This window comes from Macaca thibetana, chromosome 7 (genome assembly GCF_024542745.1).
Source record: "Macaca thibetana thibetana isolate TM-01 chromosome 7, ASM2454274v1, whole genome shotgun sequence".
Classification (NCBI taxonomy): Eukaryota; Metazoa; Chordata; class Mammalia; order Primates; family Cercopithecidae; genus Macaca; species Macaca thibetana.
Window position 1 is genome coordinate 16,703,784 of NC_065584.1, and position 24,522 is coordinate 16,728,305.

Sequence of the window (24,522 nt, forward strand, 5' to 3'; positions counted from 1 at the left end):
CCGACAAGTTCCTATGTATAGTATTTTTGTTGTTATTCTTTTTTTTTTTTTTTTTTTTTTTTTTTTTTTGAGGCAGAGTCTCGCTCTGTCGCCCAGGCTGGAGTGCAGTGGCGCGATCTCGGCTCACTGCAAGCTCCGCCTCCCGGGTTCCCGCCATTCTCCTGCCTCAGCCTCCCGAGTAGCTGGGACTACAGGCGCCGCCACCACGCCCGGCTAATTTTTTTGTATTTTTAGTGGAGACGGGGTTTCATTGTGTTAGCCAGGATGGTCTCGATCTCCTGACCTCGTGATCCGCCCGTCTCGGCCTCCCAAAGTGCTGGGATTACAGGCTTGAGCCACCGCGCCCGGCCTTTTTATTGTTATTCTAACATTCATTGTCACCTTTTCTTTGAGTGGTGTCTCATACCTGTATCCAAGCACTTTAAGAGTCTGAGGCGGGTGGATCACTTGAGCTCAGGAGCTTGAGACCAACCTGGACAACATAGCGAAACTGCGTCTCTCTACAAAAAGTACAAAAATTAGCCAGGCATGGTATCGTGAGCCCAGCTACTTGGGAGGCTGAGGCAAGAGGATCACTTGAGCCTGGGAGGTCAAAACTACAGTGAGCTGTGATCACACCACTACACTCCAGCCTGGATGACAGAATGAGACCTTGTTTCCAAAAAGCAAGAAAGAAAATAAAAAAGATATATGCCTGAAAGACTGTGTTTGTGTTCTCTAATTGATAGAGGATTTTGTATATTTTCATGAGTATCATTCAAATCTTGAATATCTTTACTAATATTGTTCCTTCTTGATCTGTCGGTTTATAAGAAACATACGTTAAAATACCCAGGATGATTGTGGATTTGTCCATTTCTCCTTGAAGATATCTCCATTTTTATTTTGTATATTTTTAAGGCTTTTCACAAATTTTTGAGGATATTCAAGCTTGGAATAGAGTTATTTCCCTAGTGAAGTGTTCCTTTTATTATTTTGTAATGTACATAATTTTAATAAGTCTTTTGCTTTAAAGTTCATTTCTCCTATTAATAAAGATACTCCAGCTTTCTGTTGGTTAGTGCTGTCTGATACAACTTTTTCCATCTCTTTACTTTCGATCTTTCTTTGTCATTATGTTTTAGGTGTGCGTTTTGTAAATAACATATAGCTGGATTTTATTTTTTGATCAAGAGTTTCTGTCTTTTAACTGGTGCGTTATGATACCTGTATATTATGATTACTGATATATTTTTATTTCTCTTTTTTTGCTTTGTGTTTCTCTTTGCTTCTGTTTTCCTTTTTTCCTGTCTTCTATTTAAATGACTAAGATCTTTTTATTTCATGTCCGCCTAATGGTCTAGAAGTCATGTATATTCTATTTCTATTCTTTTAGTAGTTATTACCCTGATTTTATTTGCTCATTTATTTTTATACACAAGGCATTTCTGTAATATTACCCTGATTTTAAACTTGCGCTCTGACTTAACAGAATCTGAAATTATCCATTATCTGTCAGACAATCATGACCACTACAAGAACATTAGAATGCTTCAACTTCAATTATTTATCTAATTTTTATATTATTTAGTATTTTAGTCCTACCTGCTGAATTTCCACAAGTTAATCATTACTGTGTGGTTATTACTTTTATAAATTCAATGCTTATTTATATTTACTTACACATTTGTTTTCTCTGCTTATTCTTGCTTCTTGCATCTGAGTTTTTTCTTTCACGTTCAGTTTATTTCTTTCTAAAATACATACTTTAGATTTCTTTTCAGCAAAGATCAATGATTAATAAATTCTGTCTTTATCTTAAAATGCTTTATTTTGCCCTGCATATTAACTGATAACTTAGCTGCTGGGTATAAATAGATCTAGGAATAGACCTGTGAGATGTACATATAGAGAGATATGTAGATATAGATATAGATACACACACATATACATGCACATACATACATATATATGTCTCTCTTTTTATTGTAAAATAAAACAGATTAAAAAACAAAATAAATGTATGGCTCAGCGAATTATTATAAGGCAGCACCCTTGTAACCACCACTCAAGTGAAGAAATAGAATTAGAATGTGGCCACTCAGGAATATATTTTTATTTAATCTGCTTAGGACTTTTGCAACATTCTGGGTAATTTTCTCAAATTTACTAAGTCTTTAGTAAATTTTACTAAGTCTTTTTTTTTTTTTTTTTTTTTTTTTTTTTTTTTTTTTTTGAGACAGAGTCTCACTCTGTGGCCCAGGCTGGAGTTCAATGGTGTGATCTCTGCTCACTGCAACCTCCACCTCCCAGGTTCAAGCAGTTCTCCTGCCTCAGCTTCATGAGTAGCTGGGACTACAGGCATGTGCCACCATGCATTTTCAGTAGAGACAGGGTTTGAGCTATGTTGACCAGGCTGTTCTCAAACTCCTGACCTCAAGTGATCTGCTCACCTTGGCCTCCCAGAGTACTGGGATTACAGGTGTGAACCACCATGCCCAGCAATTTTACTAAGTCTTGAGAAAATTATCCAAAATGTTGCAAAAGTATCCTCTAATGTACTGTCTTTCTTTAGCTGTGTCTAATACGTTTAGTCTGCCTTTTTTATTGCCTCATTTCTCTATTTGCACAGCTCTTTTATTCTTTTTCTTTCTTTCTTTTTTTTTTTTTTTTTTTTTTTTTTTTTTGAGTCAGGGTCTCACTCTTTCGCCCAGACTGGAGTGCAGTGGTGCAATCATGGCTCACTGCAGCCTTGATCTCCTGCTCTCAGGTGATCCTCTCGCCTCAGTCTCTCAGGTAGCTGAGACTACAGGCATGTGCCACTATGCCCTGCAAATTTAAAAAAAATTTTTTTGTAGAAACAGAGTTTCGCCATCTTGCCCAGGCTGTCTTCTTTTGTGTCTTTTATCTTTTACAGCATGCTGGTCATTTACAGATTGTTTTTCTGCTGTTTCAAGTAATCCTTCTGTTTGTTGTGTCTGTGGAGTCTAGTTCACTTACTGAGTAATATCAAGACATCAGGGCTTTATAGGAATTCTGGTCAGGCTAAGTTGTGAGAATATCTCTGGTTCTATCATGTGTCCCGGGGTGTCACCATGTTTAGCCAGATTTTCCTACCTCTCCATACCATGCGGAAGAGTAAATTCAGATCTCAAATCTAAGAAGCATAAACCTAGGCATTTAAGATCACAGGAGGAACCTTGTTCAACTAGGGTCTAGACAGAAACAAATGAGTGCTAGCAGGTGAATTAATTTTTCTGTAGTTTGTTTTCACCGAGGTTTAGCTTTCGTTGGTTTCAAGGTTTATGCAAGAGTGGTAATTCTAGCCCATCTCATTTGAGCTGACAGCCTCATCTTTTATCCTCACAGGGTATTAAAACTCAAGTTTCTGGATTGCTGAGACCTGTAACAACTCACCTTTCCTCCCTTTGTGTAGCCACAGCACTAGGTCATATGCCTACCTCTCTGGTTTTCTGTACCCACTTCCTGGCTGGCACCCAGGAATTCCCCTTTCTTTCTTGTGAGCCTGGTCTTTGGCGGTTACCAATGGAATATGTAATCCTTTTTAAAAATAAAACATTTCTAGATATTTGTGTGGAGATTTGCCAACATTAAGAGTCTTTCTAAGTATGGGATGAGAAAAAAAACTGTTTTCATTGGTGATTTTACACCAGAATTTATCTGTCACAGGTAGATATGATTAGGACAAAACACTGGCAAATAAAAGCTAGGAATTAATTCATCAAAGTCTTTATTGAGAAATACTTGAGTCTGGCATTTGAGTTGCTATTGGAATTCCTCCTTAGAAGGAAACCAGCTTTTTATCCAGTGTTATGGAATCCTTTTCTCTAAGGAGCAATGAAACCTCCTTGATTGGCTAATCACTTAAAACACATGAGTATTCCATATTATCTGCTAGTATGTTGCACACATCCCACTCCTGCTATTTTTGTTCATAATCAAGTAAATTTTCATTCACAATTTTTTTAACTGTGATAACTAATGTTGCTTATAGTATGGGCATAAATGTCAAATAGGTTGTCTCCTTGAGAAAATTGTTACTTGAAAAAAGTATTGTATTTTAAACAAATAATAAACCATAAGCATAGTAGAATTGTTACCTTGAAGTCTTTCCTGCTCCTCTCAGAAACTCTGGAATATGTTTTATGGTGCATCCTTCCCCTGTCAAATCTCGTCAGTTTGTCTTCTTGGTACAATTATTTTAAGGCATTATGCATCTTCGTAGGCAAATAAATACAAATTCAAAAGTTACAATTGGTGATATTTTTACAAATAGAAGATAAACTCTTAGGAAGTTTAGGCAGAGACCTAAAAGTTAGAACCCAGAGGGAATAACACAGGAGGAAGCAAATATAGATTTAGAACTATAAGATGGGTAAGATGGCAAGGGTTTAAAATAATTGAGAGAATTAAGAAATGTTTGTCTTTGTTTACTACTATTCTCAGTGATTGGAACTTCTCAACACTTAAGCCTTAATTTTTCTATCTCCTGGAATTTCTATCAAATAAATAATTATTTTTTAATGTATACCCTATCAACTCCTCCCCCAAAGCACCAGATAAGCTAAAATGAATTATAAGAGAGGCCAAAAATTACATGGAAAAGGAAGAAGAAATATCTTATAAGCACTTCACTTGGGGTGGTTGTGAGCTTCCTCTAAGTTGAGATAATAAATGAGCTACGTAATTGCATCATTGATCATCTAAAAAATAACTTTTTAGGCTAACTTTCAGGCATGATACATTAGCCCTTTTGAATTTTTAAAATTCTATAATAAACATCTACCTTTAAGAAATGATCTTTTTTTAAAGACGATTTTGTTTACCATCGTTAAACATAACATTAGCATTGTCAAACGGACACAAGATGGTAAGGTAGAAAAAAAAATTGTTTATCCTTTTTTTATCTTTGGGTTTACTATTCCCCCTTCTTAGAATTTGGTCTTTCCTCCCTCTTCAGGTTTCCCAGTGTTTTCTCAGTCTTGCCTAATAAAGTCATTCATACTAATGTGTTAGACAGTTCATGTTGCCTTACTAGGACTATTTGCATTCTTAAAAAAAAAAAAGATTAAATCCACAACTGAAGTATACACACATACAAAAAGTGAACAAGAATGAATGAATGGATTCATGGAAAGGATGGATGGATGGATGGATGGATGGATGGTGGTACCATTTCATGCATGAGAAGTCTTTCTGATGGGATAACATATACCCAGAACTCGTATTAAGTAGATGGTGGTCTGTTCCAGTGAGAGAGGGTCTGTCAGGTAGATTCTACCAGTACTTTGCCACTATAGTGTATCTCAACCACTAACATGTATTATCAACTTTCTTCTTTTGTCACTTGTCATACTAGCTTGAAATCAAATCCCTTTTTTGTTTGTTTGTTCAAGACTGAAAGAGCATATTCCTTTTGTGGAACTATTGAATACATGGCACCAGATATTGTCAGAGGGGGAGATTCAGGACATGACAAGGTATGTTCTATTTTTGATGCTTCTTTATGTATTTCTATAAAATGTACTATAAGAATCCTAATTAACAACTTAGGTCATCTCTTCAACAGAGCCGTCTTTTTGGTGTTGATTGTCTTACCTTCCTTTTTTTCTCTTTTGCTTTGTATTCCTGAACACATTATGATATCTAGTATTTTGGAGGAAAAAGGTAATAGAAAGGTTAGGACATTCTAGATTTCCCTTTTAAAGGTTTTATTGGTGAGAATTGTGTTTTATTTTATAGAGTAACAGTCTTATTAAAGTTGAGAGCTTAAAACTAGTCAAATAATTTTTATTTTATTTCCATTGAGAGAGCCTATTTCTTAGAGTACAAACTGTGACTCCATTCTTTTAAAAAATTATGGGCCTGTAATCCCAGCACTTTGGGAGACCAAGGTGGGTGGATCACCTGAGGTCAGGAGTTTGAGTCCAGCCTGACCAACATGGTGAAACCCCATATCTGCTAAAAATACAAAAAATTAGCCTGGCGTGGTGGTGAGTGCCTGTAATTTCAGCTACTCGGAAGGCTGAGGCAGGAGAATGTTTGAACCCTGGAGGCAGAGGTTGCAGTGAGCAGAAATCGCGCCATTGCACTCCAGCCTGGGCAACAAGAGTGAGACAGCGACTCAAAAAAAATTGCTTACTTATTTTTGCATGAGACCGTGGCCTTTTAGGATGCAACTGAACCACAGTGCAATACAGAAGTGTCACTGCATGTAAAACTGCACATTGTTCCTGTTTGAGTCGTGATGAATGGTTTTGGACAGTGTTTATTGGCATTTTTAATTTCTGCTAGAAAAACATTCGGAAACATAGTCATCTGTATCACCTTTAGTTAATATTTGCTTTTTAAGCTGTCACTGAGAGGTCAATGAAAAGGGAATCAGTGATATTTTCTTATTCCCAATTTCTGCCTTTAACTTTCCAGAGACACTGGAGACTGTTGATTATCTTCCCAACAGAAATAAATATTTTAACAACCCTAGGAGAAAGAAAAAATCCTGAGTTCTAGATAGTTTAAGTTTGTTTTCCTAAGCCCTCTAAAAAGCTCAATTTTTTTGGCCTCTTCTCTTCCCTTTGTATGTGCAAAATGAAGATTCTAGAAGAAACTTTCTAAGTAATTATGTTACAAAATCTAGGTCGTGGATTTTTTTCTGTATTAAAGGGTACAAAATTTGTTCATTTTTTTTAACACTTCTGTTTTATTAATAGCTTTATCCAAATAAGGTATTCTATTTTTTGTTCTCCGTCTTTCCTTCTCCTTCATTCCCTTTCAGAGTCCCACATACGCAGTTCAGATATCTGGCTGTGGAGAATCTCTGGTCTCCTTCCTGATGACTAATCATATATTTAAAAGCACGTTCTTCAAGTTTGTGTGGTACTGGTTTTGGGACCCAGAGCTAAGAATCTGATTATTGATCTCTTGTCATTTGAAGAACGTGGTTTTGAATCCAACAGCAAAACATTCTGAGGGTTCTGACTCAAATGGCAGTCAAACTGCTTGTATAAATAGAAGAGTTTAATTGCTGGTTTAGTTTGCTTCTTGATATTCTTTGAAGCTGTTGGGGAATTTGGTAGGAATTTATACCTGTTAATTTGAAAATTATCTTCAAAGACCTAATGGAACTAATTTTCACATAAGAAAATCTTGTATTACTCCTAGAATTTCTACCTACCTAAGGTGCAGAATATAGCTAGTCAATAAATATTTTTTCCCACACCTGGAACAACCTGACGGTTATTAAATGAGATAATGTATGCAAAGTGATCATCATAGCACCTGGCGTGGGGAAGATATTCAGTAAATACCTTTGTTCTCATGATTTTAGTCTTCCTGATGTGTTTTGTATGTCAGCACTCTGTATTTTCTTAGTAGCTCTAAGCCCATAAATTTTGTCACCTCTCTGAAACTTAGGCCCCAGAAATTCAAAGCAAATAGTTTGAAATTTTAACATCTAGCTAATATTTCTCATTGGTGTACACTCATGTGTTCAACAGTTATTAAAATTCTGATTTGCCTAATTACAAAAGAAGTAATTTTCAATACATCAAGATTCTTTAGGCCAGGCTTGGTGGCTCACACCTGTAATCCCAGCACTTTGGGAGGCTGAGGCAGGCGGATTGCTTGACCCCAAGAGCTTGAGACCAGCCTCGGCAACGTAGTGAGACCCTGTCTCAAATAAAATAAAATAAAATAAAATAAAATAAAATAAAATATTCTTTAAATTATGTATCATTTGTTATGTTCTCAGTTCAGGTAACTGCATTTATAAATAGGTTTCCAAATTAGAACACATTTTATTTTATATTATTTTAGATCTTCCCATCAGTGAAGACTCTGAGGTTTATGTGTGATAGGTTCTAGAAGAAAAATTGATTTAGGCAGTTAGGAAAAAATAACATACCTTTGGATGTGGTATTTTTTTTTCATTTTTTGTTCTTTGATTTTTGGACATTTCATAAGGCTCACTGGAGCTGAATACTTTAGTTCCTTATCATAAGCCCAAAGAAATATCACCTACTTAAAATTTTAAAAATTTATATCGAGTTTAAATTTTTTTAATTAATCAAGGTAAATGGTTACTAGTTTAAGAAATAACATACTTTCTGTGCTGAGGATACTTGGATATTTGTTTTCTAGATGTCTTTCTTGCATGTGCTAATTTAATACTCCTTACATAGAAGGAGGTGTACAAAATCATTTTTTAAAACATTTTCCTAATAGATAGCTTTCTTCATTTTTTTCTTTCTTATAAAATATTTTAGTTGATAATTCTATAAAATGAAATTATTGTTGTTTTATAGGCAGTTGATTGGTGGAGTTTAGGTGTTCTAATGTATGAATTACTAACTGGAGCATCTCCTTTCACTGTTGATGGAGAAAAAAATTCCCAAGCTGAGATATCTAGGTAAGATTTGACAAAATAAAATAAATGCATTGTTTTCTCAAAGGAACTGATCACATTTCTGCAGTTAGGCTGATGTAAACAATAATTTTTTTAAATGAGGATAGACAAAGTGATGTTTATGTGGTAAATTTTCTTTTCTATCATATAGCATATAGATATCTTACCTTTATATTTCTTTATACTGATTGTATGTGTCCAATTGAATCTGAAGTTTAACTTATCATCTGTAGTGTCATGATTTTGGTGTGCCCCAGAGCACTTAGAATATTGTCTTACACTTAGTAGATACGTCATATATTGAGAAGTTTATTTAATGGATACTTTTTTCTCCACTGTGTATGTAATTTATTTCTTTGTGACTTTAACATGAAGAAACAGTAATGGCATTTTTGAACTCATGAACGTAGGCTCAACAGAAACAAATACCATAAAATTATCCTCTTGTAGGTCTCAGAGCATTATTCTCTTATTTTCCTTCATAGCAGCTATCACAGTTGCAGTGTTACATTTTTGTTTATAATTATTTGATTAATGTCTATCTGTCACACTAGATTGTAAGCTCTGTGAGAGTAAGGGACATGTCTGGCTTTGATTCTCAGTACTTGCTATATAGAACTCCCTAAATATTTGAGGGATAAAATGGGTTAATGAACAAATAAGTAAATAGTGACCAACATTATACTAATTACTAGTTATGTTTTTGTCCTGTTTTTACTTGAATTTTATAACTTTGAGAACAGATTTGGCATTAAAAATTAAAAATTGAGATTCCACTTCCAAAGAAGATGGAATAACAGGGACCAGATTTACTTTCCTGCCTGAAACAATTTTAACAATGGGCAAAATACATGAAACAACAGATTTGAAGACATTGGACATCTGGAAGTGAAGGACAATGATCTTTGAGAGGCGGAAAAATAAATGAAGTGAGCCCTGTGATTGCCCCAGCTTACTGCCTTGAGAGCATTTCCAGGCTGCAAAACCCAGACGCAGTTGAGGAGGTGGAACTGAGAGTCCAAGAAGATCAAGACAGCTAGAGTTTGCAGGCCAGAGTGTGGGAGACAAGAGTGGCACCCAGAGGGAAGTCCAGAGATGTGCAGAGGTATTCAGTTGAGTATTGGTAAGCACACAGTGAGGGAACTATTCCATATAGTTAAGATGTTATTTCTTGCCAAATTGAACTGTAGATTCAATACAGTCACATTTCCAGCAGGCATTTTTTTTTTCTTTAGAAATTGACCACCTGGGTCTAAAATTCATTATGAAAATGCAGAGGACCTAGAATAGCCAAATTAGCTTTGAAGAAATAGAAGTCTTGAAATAAACTTTGTTCTAAGTTACAGTAATTAAGACATTGTGGTTTTGGTGTCAAGACAGACAGATGATCAGTGGCAAATGATTTTTGACAAAGATGCAAAGTCACTTCTGTAAAGATAGTTTTGAACAAATGGTGCTGGAACCACTGGCTATCCAGATGGAAAAAAGTGAACTTCAAGAAATACTTCATACCATATAGAAAAATTAACTCAAAATGGATTATAGACCTAAATGTAAAAGCTAAAACTATAAAACTTCTGGAAGGAAACATAAAGGAAAAACATTGTGAGCTTGGTTTAGGTAAAGATTTCTTAGATATGACACAAAAAGTGCAATCCATAAAAGAAAACATTAATAAATTGGACTTCATCAAAATTAAATATTTCCGCTCTTCAAAACTGAGAGAATGAAAAGACAAGCCACAGACTGGGATAAAATTTTAAATCGTATGTCTGCTGAAGGACTGGTATCCAGAATGTATAAAGAATTCTTAAAACTCAAGAAAACAAACAACCACTTTTAAAAATGGGCAAAAAATTTAAACAGACAGTTCACCAGAGAAGATGTGTAGGTGGCAAATTAGCACATGAAAAGACTATCAACACCTTTAGTCTTTAGGGAAATGCAAATTAAAACATCAATGAAATACCACTATATACTCAACTCGTATGGCTAAAAATAAAGAGACTGATAATACCAGGTGCTAATAAAGACGTGGAGGAACTGGAACTTTCATACACTGCAAGGGGAAATGTAAAATGGTACAAAAACTTTGGAAAATAGGCAATTTCTTAAAAAGTTAAACGTTACTCACTGTCTGATCTGTCCATTCCACTCCTGGGTAATTACCAAGGGAAATGAAAACATATGTCTATATAAAAACTTGTGCATGAATGTTCATGACAACTTCATTTGTAATAACCGAAAACTGGAAATAACCCAGATATCTGTCTACAAGTAAGTGGTTAAACAAATTGTGGTTTATTCATACAAATGGAAGACTCGTTAGCAATGAAAAGGAATTTATCTAAGACATGTGCGGTAGTGCACCTGTAGTCGCAGTTGCAGAGGAGGGTGAGGTGGAGGGATTGCTTGAGCCCAGGAGTTTGAGGTCAGCCTGGGCAATGTAGCAAGACCCTATCTCTTGAAAAAAGGAACGATTTGTTTATACACTTGCAAATGGATGAATCTCAAAATAATTACACCGAGTGAAAGAAGCAAGAAAATATAGAATATATACCATATGATTCCAATTCTGGAAAATGCAAACTAATCTACAGTGACAAAAAGCAGAATAGCAGTTGCCTGGGGACTGGGATTGGGGGAGGTCAGGAGAGATTACAATGGAACATAGGAAAACTTTGGAAGGTGAAGAGTATGTTTATTATCTTGATTGTGGCAATGGTTTCACAGGTGCATACATATGTCAAAACTTATCAAACATAGAACATTTTCTTCCATGAAATTAAAAAAACTTACAGTTATACACTTTTTATATGGGAATTTTATTGTACGTCAATTGTACTTCAGTAAAACTGTTATTAAATTTAAAGTGTACCTATTCCAAGACAGGCTAGAAAAATGATTTCTCACTGTTTCAGTTTATTTAGTGCCAAAGTTAAGTGAGCAGTACTTCTTTTTAAAATCAGGGTGAGTTAAAATCACACCTCTTATGAAAAATTATAAATATGACTTTGTTTATTTTAAATTGATTTTTTGGCAGTTTGAAAATACCTCAGAATATAGGAAACTGTGGCCACGGTCCTGAGAATTTGGGTCCAGTTGCAAGATCATACCTGTCATGGTGACAGGTACTAAAGGTGGCCTTAGCCTGACAACATTAAGTGGTGGCTTCTCTAATTCCCGTCTTTCTGATTCCACATATACGGGCAATCTTTTTAAAATAATTTTCCTTTCCACTGTAGGTCTGAGTGTGAAGAGAAGTATATTGCTTATGATGACAAGAATATTCTGAATAAAGTAATGTTCACATTTAAATTGCTTTTATTCCATTTATATTAATCAATTGGCATTCTGGTTTTAGAAAGAGAAAGAGAGCCTGAATCAGATTGTCTAAAACCTTACAACTAAAGCAAATAGACTTTTCAAGAATTTAAATAGGATTCCTTCCCTTTAATCAATTAATTATCCATTTTGTCATGGTGTCAACCTGTAATTTCATGGTTTGTGTGTGTGTGTGTGACAGAAACTTACAAACAATGTGATAACTAAATTACCCTACACTACATTTTCCTTTCAGAATAATCATTCTAAGTATCTTTCCTGGCACAAATCTTATATGTATCATTTAGATAAATGTGTCATTATCTGTCCCCTTTTTATCATCCTTCAAAGTAATGTATTATCTGAGTTATCTGTTTGCCATTTTTGTCTACAGGTAGCCTAGAATAAAAATATTTTTCCAGTATATCAAATTTCAAAATATGCTAAGAACTTACAATGAGAAGAATCTTAGAGTCCAACTTTTCCCCTGCCATAAGAATCCCTTTGTCTGTAAGAATCCCTGATAGTTTTGCCATCATGGAAAGGATGGAGCTTATATAAGGTGTTTTTAAGGAAGCTATGTTCATTAATGGATAACTTTAGTTTATGAGTTTTCCCCCACTTAAACTGAAATTATTATTTTCTCATTTCTGAATGTTGATTTTGGTCCTGCCTGCTCAAGAACATGGAATAATTCTATTATTTCTTTCCAGACATTACCTTAAGGATAGTTTTATCTAGGATAAATCTTTCTAGTTCTTTTAGCTATTTGTTAGAAATCATTTCTAGATTTCTCATATCCTGGTACTATTTTGGACAAATATTAAATTATCAGTATTATAGATTGGAATGATTGGGTTTTAGCTTTTCTGTGAGTCTGTTTCTTATTTTTTAAATATATGTACCTGTGCTTTTCTTACGTGTCTTACACTAGCTTTTATTTTATTTGTTAAATTTATTTTATTTATTTATTTTTTTAATTTTGAGATGGAGTCTCACTCTGTTACCAAGGCTGGATGTAGCGGCATGATCTCGGCTCACTGCAACCTCCACCTCCCAAGTTAAAGTGATTTTCCTGCCTCATCCTCCCCAGTAGCTCCATTACAGGCACATGCCACTACACCCGGCTAATTTTGTATTTTTAGTAGAGATGGGGTTTCACCATGTTGGCCAAGCTGGTCTCAAACTCCTGACCTCAAGTGATACGCCTGCCTCAGCCTCCCAAAGTGCTGGGATTACAGGATGAGCCACTGCGCCTGGCTTCCATTAGCTTTTATTGCCTTTCTGTATAGAACATCTTTTAGGCCAATGGCCACTCTCAGTTCCTTGCCATGTGGACCCTTCTAACCTGACAGCTCTCTTTGTCAGAGCCTGTGAGCTGGAAAGGCAGTAGAGTCCACTAGGAAGATGGGATGCCTTGTAACCTAATCATGCAATTGACATCCTGTCATCTTTCTGTACCAAGTATTGGTTATACGGAAGGCACTAGGTCCAATCCACAGGTAAGAGGCTGTGAATGCAAATATACAGTGCTCATTGAAGCCAAAGTCTGCCTACCATGAGCCCTTTACAAAAAAGATTGCCAACCCTTTGCCTAGGTAATTAATTTTGAGATATGTTGCTTTTGGAGTCATGTATAGAGTAACTACAAGTATCATTTTTTTTTACCCTGTTTTAAGAAGAAATCAAATGTATTATTTTTCTTGACTTTCTTAGGTCTTTACGATAAAATCCTTTATTGGCATATTTTGTAAAGCCTCCTTGATTCTCAATTTGCTGGGGGTTTATTCTTTTCATCTTCATTTTAGGTATTTCTGTACCCAGTATGAGTATCTATGTTTCCCAGGGTTTTTTTTGACTAGTTAGCCAAAAACTTTCTAAGTTTGTCACAGTAGCTACTCATATACACATTCATCTACACGAGGCAATTGCAGCAGCTTCAGACTAAAGTCCAGCAACAGGAGGGGATGGCAAGGAGAGGACAGGGTGAAATGGCCCTTCCTTTGGCACTCATACTCCTCAACTCTGTATCTTCTTTCCTTTCTCCATTTTTTTTTTTTTTTTTTTTTTTGCACTGCTTCACTGTACAACCTGTTGGGGTGAATCATACTTCATTATTAATTGCTCTGAGGCACTCCCTAGCGGGGTGGAGCATTTGGAGTCCTGAATAAAACCTAGGGATAGGTCAGGTGCAGTGGCTCACGCCTGTAATCCTAGCACTTTGGGAGGCCGAGGCCAGTGGATCACCTGAAGTCAAGAGTTCGAGACCAGCCTGGCCAACATGGCAAAACCCCATCTCTACTAAAGATACAAAAATTAGCCAGGCATGGTGATGGACGCCTATAATCCCAGCTACTTAGGAGGCTGAGGCAGGAGAATCGTTGGAACCCAGGGGCCAGAGGTTGCAGTGAACCGAGATTGTACCACTGCACTCCAGCCTCGGTGAAAGAGTGAAACATCATCAGTCAGCCTATCATTTCCCAGGCCTTAGTCTCTCACTGGAGACCTGGCCCTCTGTTGTTTCCCCGATGCTGCTGCAGTGTAGATTCTTTGCCACCACCTCTGTGTACCACCCCAGCCAGTTCTCTACTACTACAGTCAACCCAGAGTCAAAGATCAGCCTCATACATACTGGAAAGGGCCGTGAAAGGAAGAAGGTAGCCTTCTGTGTTCACGACTCTGTCACACATTTTGGTCTCTGGATGACCTGCTGTTTCTCATGTATTTATGGTTCTCCGTGGCCTCCCAAAGAACGTCTCATCACTTTGGGTAATAATTTCGGCTCTATACTCTGGCTGTTGCTCTCTGCCTCCAGCTCTTTTCAGTTTAGCTTTCTCTTTGGAATTCCTTGCATTGAAGTCTGCTTCTGAACTCCAAACAGTGTCTTAGTTTTATTATAACATGCAGCCACTTGGCTCCAAGGAACCCCCAAAGTCTGGGTTTACCACTCTCTTCCATCACTGTCATCCTCCCCCTGTTAGGGAAAGGTAGTCTAAGGGCCATAATGGAATGAGTGGAGAAGTAAAGGTTTAACAGCATTGTCTGGGCTACAGAAAAAAGTGTACAAAGGAAAAGAGACAGGAAGAGGTCTGGCAATAAAAGTCATACTAAATAACTTTTAAATCTTATTTAAGACACATCCAAGCACATCTAAAAGCCAGTCTAGTAGCCTCACCAGCAATCTAACTGCACAAGAGCCTAAGGGTGAGGACCCCCAGCAGAACAGCTTGGTTCACTAAGGAAGGCTTAGCCATTGAGAGAAGGGCAATTTTTGGTAGTATCTATCACTTTTAGATAGAAGATGCTATAGATTAAAAAGAAAACAAAGCTCTTTTCAGCAAAATCTTTGCAGTATCACGCATTCATCTTTGGTTCCCCTAACTTTGTAAGAAACAAGTTTTTTCCTTCAGTCCCAGAAGCGATGGCAGGAGTGTGCACCTCTCAGATGGCTTCCCAGGCAGTGTGGTAGGAGACCTGTTTAGCATACTGGGCAGAAGAGGGAAACAAGATGCTTTATGTGGCCAGCCGTAGTGACTCACGCCTATAATCCTGGCACTTTGGGAGGCTGAGGAGGGTAGATCACTTGAGGTCAGGAGTTTGAGACCAGCCTGGCCAACATGGTGAAACCCCGTCTCTACTAAAAATACAAAAATCAGCTGGGCCTGCTGGCGAGTGCCTGTAATCCCAGCTACTCAGGAGGCTGAGGCAGGAGAATCGCTTGAACCCAGGAGTTGGAGGCTGCAGTGAGCCAAGATCGCACCACTGCACTCTAGCCTGGGCAACAGAGGGAGACTCCGCCTAACAAAAAAAAAAAAAAAGATGGTTTATGTGACAGTGAAGAAGAGTATTTATAGCTTACATAAGTCATGCCCTGGGGACGACTCCAAGAGTTATTGGGTGGGTGAGACTTTTGAGTGCAGTCACAGATTCCACAGAAGCAGATAAGTATACCAGCCAAATAATCTCAATTTATTATTAATGACCTGGCTGGTGTGGCCTAGGAAACACAGGTTAAGTGGATCAAGGAAGAACTCAGTAACACCAAAAGGGAAGTGACAGCCTGTCTCATAGCTAAAGGCAGAGAGACTACTATAGAGTGACATCAGCAGCACTGTTCACCTGGGGACCGCTATGTGCCAGCCTTTGTGCTGAGAAGTCACCCACGTTATATTCTGGAATCCTCAGAACCCTGAAAAATAAGTGGTAGCATATGCAATTTTACAGATGAAGAAACTAGGATGTAACTTGCCTGGGACTCAGAGCTACTGTGAGGTTGGACTGGGATCAAATACAGAGTTACTGGAAAGTTACTCCATGCTGTCTTCACGGGTAACATTGTTTCCATGCTGCTGTTTTCTTTCCAAGTCTGGCAGGTGCTTATTTCAGGTAAAGGACTGGGAAGCACTGGCCCACGGACTGCAGGGAATTGATTTCATGAAATCAGTGGAGTATTTGTTGAATAATTTTTTACTAAGGAGAAAGAGAAATAGAGGGCAAAGTCCTTGTCCTAAGAACACTTATATAACATTTGGGAGGATATGGAATAAATACATGAAAATTCATAATATCAGGGAGTTTTGACAAATATCTGAGTGCTTTTAGGTAAGAAGAATGCTGGGGGAGGACAAAGGAGGTTTGGTTCCCTGGGGCTGGGCTGTCAGGGAAGCATTCATGATGGAGATGCGGACTGGGCTGGATAGAAGAGAAAAGATGGTGGGGAGTTACCCATAGTGGCACATGGGAGGTTCAGGACTCCATTGCCTCCTTGCCACTCTGTGTACCCCTGCCAGTGGGTTCATGATCTTGTAAGAAAATTTATTTTATTGTTCCCACTTTAATGTCATGTTCATTATAGTTTAAGGTATGCATATGGGGTAAAGAGTCAATAATAACACCCAGAGACATATACTATTAATGTTTTGATATATTTTGTTTTATTCTTTTTTACTTGTATAATATTGTGCTCATACTAGAAATATAATTTTATATTTTTCAGTTTTTGCTGAAATTTATGTTGTAAGCGTTTTGTTCTCTAATTACAATACAAAACATAATTTTGTAATGGCTGCATAACATGCTATTGAGTGGATACACCATAATATGCTTAACTTTTCCCTAGTGTTGAACAAAAATGTAGAGTAAGTGAAGTTTACTGAGAGCTGTTTCTAACTCAGGCAGGCACATAAATAATTTTATAATTCTGGGACCGCATGGGAACCAGGAAGTAAAAGTCAAGAACATTAAGTCATGAAATGGAAAAGATTGTGAACTTTTAAATGGAGGACAAATAGAAATAAGTAAACAATCCATGAGAATGCATTCCATCTGCAGAAAAGCAAAAGAGTTATTTGCAGGCATCTCATTGAAACTGTGAGGAAGAAAGATCCTGAGTGGGCAAGATACAGTAAGTAGAAAACAATTTGACATTTATTTATTCACTAAATATTTGTTGAGGAGTTGCTATGTGCTAAGCAATGTTCTAGGCCCTGGGAATAAAGCAGTGAACAAAACAAAGAAAATTCTTACTCCATTAGAGCTTATGTTTTAGTTGGGAGAGATAAATAATAGACAAACATATGGTATGCATGAAGAAAAATAAAACAGAGCCAGGGGATAAGGAGTATGGGGGTAACGGCTATTCTTGATAGGATGGTTAGAGCAAGCTTCTCTGAAAAGTTGACACTTGAACAAAGACCTCAGAGGGTTTAAGAAGTGAGCATCGCCAGGCACAGTGGCTCACACCTGTAATCCCAGCACTTTGGGAGGCCGAGCTGGGCAGATCATGAGGTCAGGAGATCGAGACCATCCTGGCTAACACGGTGAAACCCCGTCTCTACTAAAAATACAATTAGCTGGGCGAGGTGGCGGGCACCTGTAGTCCCAGCTACTTGGGAGGCTGAGGCAGGAGAATGGCGTGAACCTGGGAGGCGGAGCTTGCAGTGAGCCAAGATTGCGCCACTGCACTCCAGCCTGGTCAACAGAGCCAGACTCTGTCTCAAAAAAAAAAATTATTATAGTAATAAAATAAAAATAAAAAAAGAAGTGAGCATCGCCCATGTTACTAAGACTGTTGTGCTTAAATGTCAGTGATTTTTTTTGAGACAGGTCTTTGTTATATTTTAGTGAACATACAAAGACACATGTACAAAACTTCATAGGTTTACTTTTTCTGAAACATTTTATTACAAAAGTTTTCAAACATTTGTTACAGTGCACACCTACACACTCACTACCTAGATTCTACCATGAATATTTTATCATCCTTGCTTATTACCTGTCTGCCTATGAACCTGTACCTCTCCCATAATAGGTTTAATTTTAATTTTGGTGTCTTTATCCTTTATTCTGTACATTGTGAAGCTAATCACTTGTGATTTCCTTTTGCCACAGAGGTTTCCAGAAAGTTAATTCATGAGTAGGAAGAAATTTTGTATTCATTTTTGTATTATTGGTGTGTATTTTAATTTTATTTCATTTGGTTTTTTCCATGCAGTTCCTCAATCCATTTGGAATCAATTTGGGTTGTAATATAAGGCAAGGGTCTTGCTTTTGTTTGTTTATTTCCTGTACAACTGGTTTCCCCAACATTTGTGGCCTTTTGCTATGTGAGCTGGTCTTTTTTTTTTTTTAAATAATACAAGTTTTTGACCGGGCACGGTGGCTCACTCCTGTAATCCCAACACTTTGGGAGTCCGAGGCAGGCAGATCGCCTGAGGTCAGGAGTTCGACCAGCCTGGCCAATATGGTGAAACCCCATCTCTACTGAAAATACGAAAATTAGCCAGGTGTGGTGGTGGGTGCCTGGAATCCCAGCTACTTGGGAGGCTGAGGCAAGATAATTGCTTGAACCTGAGGTAGGAGAATTGCACCACTGCACTCCAGGCTGGTGACAGAACAAGAGTCCATCTCAAAATAATTATTATAATAATAATAATAATAACAATAATTCCAGTTTTTATATAAGCTTGGTTGTTTTTCACAATGTGTCATCTATGTTCACTTGATTTGGCTATTTATTTTGTTAGCACCTCACTTTAGCAATTTCATTTCATGATACATTGTAATATGTGGCTAGGCAGTCACCCCAATTTTCCTTTTTAAAATTTTCTTACTTGTGCTGTGTATTTTGTAAATGAATATTAAAGTCACCCATATTCTAAGGCCTTGTTGCAAGTTTAATTAATATTCACATTTCTTGCTTTTTTGAAAGGAGTCTTTCCGTATCTGTAAAAGAAGGATAAAAATAGAAGTCTTTTGATAGGATTATTATATGGATTAAATAACATACATGTGAAATGTTTAATATGGCTTATCAACTCAGAGCTTTTTCTGACTTTACAGAAGACTCTAAGATTTATTTGGGCTCTACCTAATTGTAATTCATTTCTGGAGTTTCCCAGATCCATTTTTAAGCAAGAAAAAGATAACTTTGGGATATTACCAATTCAGAAATCAAGCACATTGGAGGAGGAAAAGTGACAGCAACACCCAAGAAATGTCTCCCTACCCTTGTTGCAGGATCCTCTAGTATTGTTATGACTAAATGTCCCGCAGAGTCCTCTACCCTCAACCCCACTTCTGCAATGCCCATTCTGCATAGCCAGCAGTGGTCTGGGGTTCAGATTGACGTTCACACTCACATGTCACAATAGACTGGAATCTGGCACCAGTTTTACTTAGCTTTATATAAGGATGCAGGACAGGAAACAGTGTATCGACATTACAGCATCAAACACATCTTCATCGGGGACCTTCCCACCACCTATGCGTGGCTTCCCAGCCCACAGAAGACACACTCAACCACTGGTGATGAGAATAAGCGGGAGCTTATGGACCACCCCAGCATGGGAAGCTGAGTGCAGGAACTGTCCCTTATAACAGCCTGTGAGCATGGCTTCCAGGGGCCTGCATGCCTGCTCATATGTCTCAGTCCAAATGCAGCTCACTTCCAGGAGGAGTTTTCACAGCACCTCACCCACCTGCCACGCCACAGTCATCTTAGCCCAGTACAGTTCAAGGATATGGTATAAGAAATAGTTACATCTGGGATCACCTTCTCGTGGAGAAAAGATGTAACCTGCTATAGGCCCTTTCTCCTCACCACACCACTCCCAGTGTCTGGTTCTCTTCCTGTCACTGCTGTTTTCTAGCAGGAATAGGCTTTAGAACCTCCTCACATCACTGAGGAAAGCCCGTGGCACTCTGTTTACCAGGACAACAGGGAGCCTTAGTGATATTCCTTCCACGTACCTTTTGTTTTCACAGGGTGGGGCAAGATACTCCTCGTCATCTGCTAGGGTCTCCTGCTGCTGCCTCTGGCCATACAGTTTTCACTCAGGAAAAGGAGAGGTTTAGGCCATCACTGTCGTTCTCCAAGCTCCCTCATCAGCACCGTTTTCCGCCGACATTCTTTCAGATTTCTACTCAATTTCTCCCAATGTGGTCTCTGCCTCATCTGAATTTAAAATTCTAGCTCCCTGCATGTGTTCTCCTTGTGCTCTTCTTCCCAGACTTGGCATCTCAGCAGAGCCATTTTTGTGTACTTCTCCTTTTGAGGATGAACCCACCATGGTGGACATTTCTCCTTTCTGTCTTCACAGGACTGACTGTTCTTTCCCCAGCACCTGGTATTGAGTAGATTTCCAGTACACGTTGAAGTGTTCTTAAGGTTTAAGAAGTAATAGATGGTGCAGACTCAGTTTGCTAAGATGATATCAGCCAAAGTGCATATATTTCTACCCTGATTCAACAAAAGTAAATGTCACAATTTGCTTATCTCGACCCTGATCCTTTATGCAAAGATTTTTTCCTGCAAAAAGTACAGTAAAGGTAGAGAAAATGGGAAAAGCTATGTTTATTTTTCCCTGAGAAACAGGATTCCCAGTTTCTCTCTCAGACATGCCTGTGTCTGATCTGAGAAGAGAATTGTCTATTAATGCCAAAAACCCAGACAAGCAGTGAGCAATGGGAGAGTATTAAAGAATCAAAAAGCAGAAAGGGTGTTGCTTATTTCTTTCCTTTCTTTCCTTGTTTTACCAACATTTTCTTGGGTTCCCAGAATTAAGTGCTAGAGGTAGAATTAACTTTGAGATTAACAATGCTGCTGGAATCTTTTGTAAAAAATTACAGTTTCATTATCATTTCACTGATTCTCAGTGGCTACTTGATGAAGCATCTGGCCTATTTTCTGTATGCTTGCCTTGGAATGAGGGAGTTTAACAGTAGCTCACGTTAATTGAGCATTTGCTATGTGCTAGGTACTATGTTAAGTACTCTACAGGTCTTATTTAAGCATCATAATACCCATTTTACGTAGGCACTGATGTTATGCCCATTTTACAGGTGAGAAAACTGAGGTACAACATTTAGTTATCTCAGGGTCACACAAGGTCAAGGCAGAGCCAGTGTTGGACTCAGTCTGACTCCAAATTCTATGTTATAACTCACCAAATTCTATATTATGTAATATAGAATTATAACTCCAAATTCTATATTATAACTCAGTATATAATATATACTGTCTCTTATACACTAATTATCTGTGTTTATTCCATAACGATTATTAATATTTTAATGCACAATAGGGAATCTTTTTGCAAACCCAATTAATGGAGTAACTGTCTTCATATATATTGTGTTAAGGTTCTTAATTTCAGTCATTCCCTTCAATATCTCTTACTAAATTTTTGATCTGGATGTTAAGAGGGAGAAGGGTACACTTGGATTGGATTGATTTCTTCTGTAACCTTAGAATAAATTTCTCATCAAGAAACTTTATTACCATCTTACGTTTTTACTTTCCATAATAAATTGTGGACTTTACTCCATCTCTGAGCTCTACCTGCCTCATAGGGCTTATCTGGCTGTTTTATAGCAGCAAACAATGAAGCAGATACTTTTACCCCATGAAAATCCCCAGCTCTAGTGCTCATTTCCAGATGTCAAGAGTTGAACCATCTCCAAGTGGGTCTGACCCCACTTGTCTTGGTGGACTTCCCTCTGCATTCCCATTCACTTACCTGAATTTGTTAAGAGTGTTTTATGTTGTGAAATCTTTAATCATAGAGTCTAGTCTATATATGGGATGTCTAATCTAGCCTCAAGCTTTTCCTTTTTTCCCCCAGCGAAATATTTGGGATGGTAGCCTCCAACCAGGATTGACTTATACTGAAAAAATGAGCCAACATTTTTTGTTACTGCTCATTTGAATTTCAGAAATTTGACTTCATGGTATCTCATTCTAAATATTTTTTCAACAGTATTGAGGTATTATTGATTCATGTTAAGTATTTATATCTCTCTTTCACTTGTGGTTCAGTTTCAAAGTGTATTTCACTGTGTTGTTGTTGTTGGTTTTGTTTTTGTTTTTGTTTTTTGGTTATCCTCTGGTTGTTTTAACAGCAAGTTTTGTCTGCTTACAGGAGAATATTAAAAAGTGAGCCTCCATATCCCCAAGAAATGAGTGCTTTAGCTAAAGACCTAATTCAGCGTCTTTTGATGAAAGATCCCAAGAAGAGATTGGGATGTGGTCCACGCGATGCAGATGAAATCAAAGAACATCTCTTCTTTCAGGTGAAATTATTGAATAGATAAATGGTTTCATACTCCTTGCCATTTTCAAGGTCGTTGGCATTCTTGTGAAATTAGTGAACACAGTCCCCTTTGGATCATCTTCCACTGGCATTTTCACATACATTGCACCTTTTGTTTGTTTTTTTGTTTATTTGAGACCGAGTCTCGCTCTGTCGCCCAGGCTGGAGTGCAGTGACGCGATCTCGGCTCCCTGCAAGCTCCACCTCACGGGTTCACGCCATTCTCCTGCCTCAGCCTCCCGAGTAGCCGGGACTACAGGCGCCCGCCACCATGCCCGGCTAATTTTTTTTGTATTTTTAGTAGAGACGGGGTTTCACCGTATTAGCCAGGATGGTCTCAATCTCCTGACCTCGTGATCCACCCACCTTGGCCTCCCAAAGTGCTGGGATTACAGGCGTGAGCCACCGTGCCCGGCCTTTTTTGTTTGTTTTTAACGATAGGGACCCTTTAGGTAGGGTCAAACTCTCCTTGTATAAACATAAATGGTCTTTTTCTCCCTCAATGGAGCAGGAGTGGGGAGGATCATAATAACATTCAATTTTCTACATACTCATTCATTAGAGTTTCTAGGGGGTGGTTTCCATTTATGATCTTGAGATCTAGCCATATGGACTAAGGAGACTTTTACTGTACTTTTTACTTCTGTTTCAGTTCATGAGCTATTACCGCCACTATGTTTCACCTTTTAGATAGTGATTTCATCACTTCCTCTTTTCCCAGAAGTAATCTTTAAAAATTTTAGATTTACCTATTTCTCAGTTACATATTCATGGCACAAAGAGAGTTATTCATTTATTTCCTTTGTCCTGTGACAGTGCTTCTCTTATTCTGAAAAAGCCTAATGAGACCATTCTACTGAGGACCAACATATCTGCTCAGTTTAGTACAAAAAAAACACCAAAATATTAAACTTCTGGGAAAAATCATTTAACTGAGTTGGCTCGTTATTTCCAGCCTCATTCGTCAAAACTGGGGATGCCATGGCTTTGATTTCTAAAACTCTGGAGATACAACTTTTAAATAACTTCTTATCAATAAGCCTGACCTAAATATTTATGGTCTAAAAGGACCATCTAGGTTTTATTTTTTATTCTGTAAATTAAACTTTTACATGATTATCACCAAAACAAATGAAAATAATATATCAAAATGAAGAAAATCTCTTTTGTCAGTTAAGCTTCATGTTGTTATTTATTATTTTTTAAATATGTAAAAACAAATATTGGTTAGAAATGAGAATTATCTCTGCACTTCTATGCTCAAAAAAAGGCATATTTTTCTTAGTCTATCAATGTAATTATTTTTTTTAAATACTGCACATCTTACAGAAGTTCAGTAACATAGTGAGAAATATATTTAGAATAAAATAAACCTCTCATATGCATTTCATAGATTCACATGGCTTGGAAGGATTACTCTTTGAACAAACTTTCAAATATCTTGTTCAGAAGTTTATCTCAAAAGTTAACAGTAAAATTTAAGAAACAAGTCAAGCAAAGTACCCCCGACCATATTTTCCTAAGATCTTTTTCTCCATGGCTCCCTGTATTTGGGAATATTGCAGTTTGTCTTTCATATTAGAGAAATTTCTCTTTTCAGTAGCTTGAAATAGTAATTTTAGATTACTTAATTGCCTTGACGTTTTAAATGATAGGACACTTTTGGAAAGACCAGAATTCTACTTGTAAAGGCCTAAATGGGCTTTTTCTCTGTAAGTGGTGCGGAGGTGGAAAGGATCATAATAGCATTCCATTTTCTACATATTAAACATTCTCCTGCTAACAACCTGTTTCTTTAAATTACCCCTTTCCTCTAGAAGTTTCTTTTAATATATGTACAATAGCCAAGCACAAGTTATGTGCTTGTAATGGAAAACATTACAGCTGCAGAGAGAAAAAAACACTAACTAGAAAGTCAAGAGACTATGTTCAAATCCTGACTCTTCCATCAACTGCGTTTGAGTGAAAAGGTTATTTCTTATTTCTCGGCCTCAGTTTCACTGGATCAAATAAAGGAGATGAACTAAATGATCTCAATTCCATTTTAGCTGAGAAATTTGGAGATCTGTAATTTAATTATTTTGTTTCTATTGCATCTACAAGACAACATAATAAAAACATTTTATGGTAATTGATTAAACTTACTGAATTTTATCAACCAAGAAGTGCACATTTTCATATTTTACTGTCACTGAAATCAGT

The 24,522-nt window shown here is 37.4% G+C and overlaps 1 protein-coding gene across 4 annotated transcripts in view; it reads left to right on the forward strand.

Moving 5' to 3' along the window:
- RPS6KA5 (ribosomal protein S6 kinase A5) overlaps positions 1 to 24,522 on the forward strand; it is a 201,680-nt gene that overhangs the window by 142,714 nt on the left and 34,444 nt on the right. For all 4 annotated transcript variants that reach the window (XM_050799047.1, XM_050799048.1, XM_050799049.1 and 1 more), the window contains 3 exons: positions 5,397 to 5,480; positions 8,304 to 8,407; positions 22,150 to 22,300. In XM_050799047.1, coding sequence (XP_050655004.1) covers positions 5,397 to 5,480; positions 8,304 to 8,407; positions 22,150 to 22,300 — 339 coding nt within the window. The remainder of the gene's footprint in view (positions 1 to 5,396; positions 5,481 to 8,303; positions 8,408 to 22,149; positions 22,301 to 24,522) is intronic.